Source organism: Oncorhynchus keta, chromosome 28, assembly GCF_023373465.1.
Source record: "Oncorhynchus keta strain PuntledgeMale-10-30-2019 chromosome 28, Oket_V2, whole genome shotgun sequence".
In the NCBI taxonomy this organism is placed as follows: Eukaryota; Metazoa; Chordata; class Actinopteri; order Salmoniformes; family Salmonidae; genus Oncorhynchus; species Oncorhynchus keta.
Genome location: NC_068448.1, coordinates 14,620,956 through 14,628,805, shown reverse-complemented (window position 1 = coordinate 14,628,805; position 7,850 = coordinate 14,620,956). Strand labels below are relative to the sequence as shown.

General features: G+C 42.1%; 1 protein-coding gene across 1 annotated transcript; it reads left to right on the top strand.

Annotated features, from left to right (window-relative positions):
- Positions 1-4,152: 4,152 nt before the first annotated feature.
- Positions 4,153-6,271, top strand: LOC118360678 (40S ribosomal protein S26-like). The gene is made up of 4 exons (XM_035739970.1): positions 4,153-4,279; positions 5,183-5,360; positions 5,666-5,796; positions 6,168-6,271. The coding sequence occupies exons 1-4, from the start codon at positions 4,193-4,195 to the stop codon at positions 6,204-6,206; spliced, it is 435 nt and encodes a 144-aa protein (XP_035595863.1). The 5' UTR covers positions 4,153-4,192; the 3' UTR covers positions 6,207-6,271.
- Positions 6,272-7,850: the final 1,579 nt, after the last annotated feature.

The following is a 7,850-nucleotide window of genomic DNA, read 5'->3' as shown; positions in this document are numbered from 1 at the left end:
CTACCTATGACCATATGAACTACAGTATCTATCTATGACCATATGAACTACAGTATCTATCTATGACCATATGAACTACAGTATCTATCTATGACCATATGAACTACATTGTCTATCTATGACCATATGAACTACAGTATCTACCTATGACCATATGAACTACAGTATCTATATATGACCATATGAACTACATTATCTATCTATGACCATATGAACTACAGTATCTACCTATGACCATATGAACTACAGTATCTATCTATGACCATATGAACTACAGTATCTACCTATGACCATATGATCTACAGTATCTACCTGTGGGTCTGTCTACCTGTCTACCTCTCTAAAGTATCTACCTGTGGGTCTGTCTACCTGTCTACCTCTCTAAAGTATCTACCTGTGGGTCTGTCTACCTGTGTACCTCTCTACAGTATCTACCTGTAACATATCTTATCTCATCAGTAGGGATCACGCAAAGGCTGGGAACATTGTAATATCAGATATTAGTGGGACATTGTCTAAATTCAACCCGCTGCAGAATGTAGAGACAAAGAGGGAAAGTGGTGTGTTTTTGGTTTTAATTACTGACCGGCAGTGTTTTACAGCAACGATGGTGGGCGAGGGCTCAACTCTGACACACCAGCACAGGAATGTTTATTTGCTGCAGTTTAGGAGCAATGGTGGCTTACAGGAACTCTGACACATTCCTGTGTCCCTCTCTCCATCACACACACACACACACACACACACACACACACACACACACACGCACGCACGCACGCACGCACGCACGCACACACACACACACACACACACACACACACACACACACACACACACACACACACACACACACACACACACCCGACTCTTCTTGCTCCTCTTCACGTTCATTAACACACACCTAAACACCCAATAAACGTTGCATCTCAGACATTAGACATTTCTACCATTGTCATTATCCAACATTGCCAGGGGGACAACACCATGAACCCAGGCTGGCCAGGTCATGTGACATGATACTGTGACTGACTTCCCTAGAAGACGCTAGCACAGCAAGCGGTGGCAAGACTGTTCTATGAGCGGCTGCCAATTTGATGGCAAGCAACTTTTTTATCAGTTAGTCAAAGTTCTCTGGAGCCATTTCTTCTTTCCCTCCCAGAGTCTGGCAGCGGACCCTGTAAAGAAGACATTTCTTCTTTCCCTCCCAGAGTCTGGCAGCCGGTCCCTGTAAAGAAGACATTTCTTCTTTCCTTCCCAGAGTCTGGCAGCCGGTCCCTGTAAAGAAGACATTTATTCTTTCCCTCCCAGAGTCTGGAAGCCGGTTCCTGTAAAGCAGACATTTCTTATTTCCCTCCCAGAGTCTGGCAGCGGTCCCTGTAAAGAAGACATTTATTCCTTCCCTCCCAGAGTCTGGCAGACGGTCCCTGTAAAGAAGACATTTCTTCTTTCCCTCCCAGAGTCTGGCAGCCGGTCCCTGTAAAGAAGACATTTCTTCTTTCCCTCCCAGAGTCTGGCAGCCGGTCCCTGTAAAGAAGACATTTCTTCTTTCCCTCCCAGAGTCTGACAGCCGGTCCCTGTAAAGAAGATATTTCTTCTTTCCCTCCCAGAGTCTGACAGCCGGTCCCTGTAAAGAAGATATTTCTTCTTTCCCTCCCAGAGTCTGGCAGCCGGTCCCTGTAAAGAAGATATTTCTTCTTTCCCTCCCAGAGTCTGACAGCCGGTCCCTGTAAAGAAGATATTTCTTCTTTCCCTCCCAGAGTCTGACAGCCGGTCCCTGTAAAGAAGATATTTCTTCTTTCCCTCCCAGAGTCTGACAGCCGGTCCCTGTAAAGAAGATATTTCTTCTTTCCATCCCAGAGTCTGACAGCCGGTCCCTGTAAAGAAGATATTTCTTCTTTCCCTCCCAGAGTCTGACAGCCGGTCCCTGTAAAGAAGATATTTCTTCTTTCCCTCCCAGAGTCTGGCAGCCGGTCCCTGTAAAGAAGACATTTATTTTGGCACTGGGTTTTTAACGGCAGTGACACAGGGAACAGCCAACCACAGGAGCCACACATCATCCAGTCTGCATGCATGCTGAGAACTGCTGCTAACAGGACCTCTCCAATACACACACAAACAAAAGCACATACACACACACACACACACAGAAGGAAAGTGTACACACACACACACACACAGAAGGAATGTGTACACACACAGACAGAAGGAACGTGTACACACACACAGAAGGAAAGTTTAAATAAACACACACACACACAGAAGGAACGTGTATACACACACACAGAAGGAATGTGTAAACACACACAAACACACACACAGACACTGGCTCTGGTGGCCCGAGCCTTTTCTCACTGCTCTGCTCACCCAACTCTGTAATCGCTTCCAGAGGCAGCATTGTCCTGACTTAGATTGGCTGACACTCAGGCGACGTCCCAAAAGGCACCCTATTCCCTACATCATGCACTATTTTCGACCAGGGCTCTGTAGACCCTGTAGTCAGTCTCTGGTCGAAAGTAGTGCACGATGTTGGGAATAGGGTGTAATTTGGGACGTTACCTATGGCTTGCACCCTCCGAATCTGTCCTCTCTCTTCTACCAACTTTATCAGGATAACAGTCAAGTTACTTTTATGTTATTGATGATAGCCAACTGAGCTCAGTAATAGTGTGATATGTCATCATGGCAATGGCCTGCCTAGCCCAGGCCTAACTAGTCCTGGCCTTAGTGTGAGGCTGTCTCGAATGTAAAACATTAACTCACCACCACCAGTAACCCACCACCTCCATGTGAATCAGAATAAGAATACATTTATTCCCCAAGAACATTTACACTTACAAAGAATTTGACTAAGTGAATAGTGCTGCCAGCAAATGACAAATGTGCAGATAGAGTATAGACAAAGGGATTTAGAGTCCCTAGGATAGAGTATAGACAAAGGGATTTAGAGTCCCTAGGATAGAGTATAGACAAAGGGATTTAGAGTCCCTAGGATAGAGTATAGACAAAGGGATTTAGAGTCCCTAGGATAGAGTATAGACAAAGGGATTTAGAGTGCCAAGGATAGAGTATAGACAAAGGGATTTAGAGTCCCTAAAAGTGTCTTTGCCTTGGTGCAAAACGAGTAAGAATCATCACCAGACACACAACACATGAAATTAGCAGGACTAATATCATCCTTATGCACAAAAAGCTTATTTATCTCAAACTTTGTGCACAAATTTTCATCCCTGTTAGTGAGCATTTTATCCTTTGTCAAGATAACCTTTCCACCTGACAGGCAACTAAAATGTGCAGTTTTTTCACACAGTACAATGCCACAGTTGTCTAAAGTTTTTGGTGAGTGTGCAATTTGCATGATTACTGCAGGAATGTCCACCAGAGCTGTTGCCAGAGAATTGAATGTTAATTTCTCTACCCTAAGCCATTTTAGAGAATTTGGCAATACGTCCAACCAGCCTCACAACTGCAGACCACGTGTACGGCGTTGTGTGGGCAATTGGTTTGCTAGTGTCAATGTTGTGAACAGAGTGCCCCGTGGTGGCAGTGAGGTTATGGTACGGACAGGCATAATCTACGGACAACGAACACAATTGCATTTTAATGCACAGCTCCATGTCGCAAGGATCTGTACAAAATTCCCTGAAGCTGAAAATGTCCCAGTTCTTCTGGCCTGCATACTCACCAGACGTGTCACCCATTGAGCATGTTTGGGATGCTCTGGATTTACGTGTACGACAGCGTGTTCCAGTTCCCGCCAATATCCAGCAACTTCGCACAGCCATTGAAGAGGAGTGGGACAACATTCCACAGGCCACCATCAACAGCCTGGTCAACTATATGCAAAGGAGATCTGTCTTGCTACATGAGGCAAATGGTGGTCACACCAGAAACTGACTCATTTTCTGATCCACGCTCCTACCTTCTTTTTAAGGTATCTGTGACCAGCATTAAGGTATCTGTGCATATATGTATTCCGTCATGTGAAATCCATAGATTAGGACCTAATTAATGTATTTCAATTGACTGATTTACTTATATGAACAGTAACTCAGTAAAATCTTTAAAAGTGTTGCTTGTTGCGTTTATATTTTTGTTCAGTATGTAAAAGAACAGCTGTTCAAGCGTGATCTCATAAACAGGTCAATAGGGACATCAAGTGGACGTCCACACAATAGGCACATTGGATGTGCACATGCGCATTGCTCTCCTGTCAGACGGAAGACATGAATTCTCCTCCCATTTCCGGCTCGTTCTCTTTCCACCCTTACGTGACACGATGGTAAGGCTTCTCTGATTCTTCTACAGGCCCAGTCTGTTGAAATGAAATAAACATACGAAAATACACCGCTGGATTGGTCGTTTATGTATAGAAAAAAGTAATATGTAATACATTTTTCAGATTTAGTGTTTAAAATGGTTTTTCTAGCGAGGAATGATGTGAAATATGGTTAGCTAGTTAGCCGCATGCTGCCACAACAGGCACGCGCTTGATTTGTGACTGTTAAGACGAACCCGGTTGCAAACTATCGGAATGCATTGATATAAATTGTCAACCAGGTGATCGGCGCCAAACTGTATATTCAAGCAGAATAATAATCGGTTAGTCTATCGACACAGTTGGTTGGATAGCTTGAAAACAGATCAGCAATAATAGATTTTGACGTTGGTTGGCTAGCGAGTAGTAGTTTAGCTTGGAAACTAGCTAAGTTAACGCATTCATGTTTCCTAGGCGCAAACACTTTTAGTGTTTTCGTTATCAGAATGATGTGGCACAGATGAATAGGGGAAATCGATTTTTTATATATATATATATATATATATATATATATACACACACACACATTGCGTTGAATTTGTATTATCTGATCAGTTCAGGAACGTTGTAAGCCAGGTCCCGAGACTTGGCTTGTTGCTGGCTGTCACATTGGTTTTATAGTGTTAAATCTAACTGTGGCTCCATCTCGGTGCTAGAGTTGTCACTACCCACCCTGGTTCGATACCGGGCTGTATAACAACCGGCCGTGATTGGGAGTCCCATAGGACGGTGCACATTTGGCTCAGCATCATCTGGGTTAGGGGAGTGTTTGGCCCGGATAGGCCGTCATTGTAAATAAGAATTTGGTCTTAACTGACTTGGATAGTTAAATAAAGGTTAAGTAAAGAACTGATATCTTCTCCCCAGACTAAGAAGAGAAGGAACAATGGCCGTGCCAAGAAGGGACGTGGACATGTCCAGCCCATCCGCTGCACCAACTGTGCCCGGTGTGTTCCCAAGGACAAGGCCATCAAGAAGTTTGTCATCAGAAACATTGTCGAGGCTGCTGCTGTGAGGGACATCACAGAGGCCAGTGTGTTCGATGGTAAGTAGCTGCTGAATGTCAATAAAAACATAAAAAATATTGATGTATCCAGTATAAGGATGGTGGAATGTCAGTCTCTGAATGGCAGGTTTTTTTTTATATATACATCTGTAGCTTTGGGAATATTTTACTGGGTGAAATGTGAAAGTATCGTGAGCTCTACATTTTTCCCTGTATACATGTCATGGCTGGATTGAATGCCTCTGTGACCTAGACTACAATGGCTACTGTAGTATCAATATTTTGGCCTAACTGTGAGGGGTCATTGATCTAACCCTGCCTTTATTGTTATCTCCCCTCTCCAGCTTACGTGCTGCCCAAACTGTATGTGAAGCTGCACTACTGTGTGAGCTGTGCCATCCACAGCAAGGTGGTGAGGAATCGCTCCACCGAGGCCAGGAAGGACCGCACACCACCACCCCGCTTCAGGCCCAGCGTAAGTTATAGCACTGTGTACTTGGCTATGCCTTTTAACTCCTAGTGAAGTTAAGCATCTCAATAATGCACATCCCTTTACTCAAACTAATGGAAGCACTGGGTTCCATGTGATTGAATAGATTCTGGAAGAGCGTGTTGGGTGGGCTTTCAATCGAAAACCATGTAGTATAAGAATGTCAAGTTAATTTGACATTGACTAGTCAATTCGCAAAATCAACTTATTGATTACAAACCTGAATGCATGATCTGAATATATTTAAATGAACCTAGTCTGAATCCTGAAGCTCTTATAAGGACAGGAAGTTAAGAGAAAGTAGAATAAAAGCATGTTCTGAATATTTGACTAAACACATTTATTCTCCCTTCTAGGGTGGTGCCCCAAGACCTCCTCCAAAGCCCATGGGTTAATGTCATTGACCATCCTTGGGATCAATATCATTTTTATGTAAACAAATAAAAGTGATTTAACTGTATGTCGGAAGTGTTACATTTGTATACCGAATTGGTAGAAGAGCCATATCAATATCTGCTTGATATTGAATGTAACATTAATGAGAACACAATGTCCAATCAGAACATCATGTATTTTATTGGACATGTGTTACTTGGAACAGTGTTAGGTTGCACACCATAAAAGCACTTGATACCAAAAGTAACTTATTTCAAAGAATGAGGCAGTTTCGTGTCTCTGTTATCTTGAGGTAAATAGTTTTCTTTGTCATGTTACATTTCTTCTCACAAAATATTTCTACAACATTGCAATTAAATGAAGGCCTAACTATGACAGGAACAACTATCCTTGAGGTTACTAACCTGCTGCTTGAAGATACTTCACAGTTCATACAGAATTCATTTGTCATCACACACGTTTTACATTTGAATCATTGAGCAAACTCTTATCCAGAGCGACTTACATGCGCAATTGGGGTTAAGTGTCTTGCTGAAGTGCACATTGGCAGATTTTTACCCCCTTAGTCGACCTTTTAAATACTGGCCCAAAGCTCTTAACTTGCTAGGCTACCTGCCACTGGAAAGGATAAATAAAAATCTGATAATTACATTTTCTCACTCATATGTCATAGAATTATCCTATGTACATCAAGTGCATTCATAGTACAATAGATATTAATTTGTTCACATGAGGATGCAAACAAAACATTTCACATAAAATACTGGATTTGGTCTCAAACATTGTTCACCAGTCCCCACACTGTGATGGGAAACGAATACATTGAGGTTTTCAGTTGCTTTAAAATCACAGAAGGTAACCTTTTCTGGACCAATGGTTTGCTTACGCTGTGGCTGGACTTGGGATATAGCTGAAGCTGATCACATCTATCAAGGCTATGTTAAATGTGTCACACTACAACATATAGATAGATATTCACATAACTATACAAAAGTGATAAACTTCATAAAAAATAGTCTTTGATAGGCTGAAATATTTTAAGTACTTTTCTCACTGTCCATTTGTGCAACTGGAGTCAACCCATCAAGACATTGTCCTTGTTTCCTGAACCATTCAGTGTGAAATTAAACAGTTCTGTGGATGTTAACATCTGAGTCACCTCTAAATTAGGATGGCGATGACAACCTTAGTCACAATGGTTAGGGCCCTGTGTTTCCGTTAATCATGTTATATGACCTGGATTTTAACCTTTATTTGAAGCCTTTTCCAGAAATTAGAATTCAATTCAATAGATGACAATTGTCTGAGGACAGTGCTGGACCATCTGACATAAAAGAAAAGGGACAGTTTGATGAAAAAGCTTTAAATAAAGGTCATGTGATATGACTAACCAAACAAGGCCCTAACAATGGTCAATTCAGCACCAATTTTAAGAGGAGAGGGACAGACCAATTAGAGTACCCAGTTCTGTAGATGACCCCTTTTCATAAATAAGAACCTATGTGAAGAGCATTCTTCCTATACAAAGTCATTTTTTTAAAGCATTACATTGTAATTTATCAGTGCAATCTCAGGAGGAAAAATAGATGAACATACCAAGAATATTTCAAGGACAGTTTTTTTTCAATTTTTGTAACATTGTA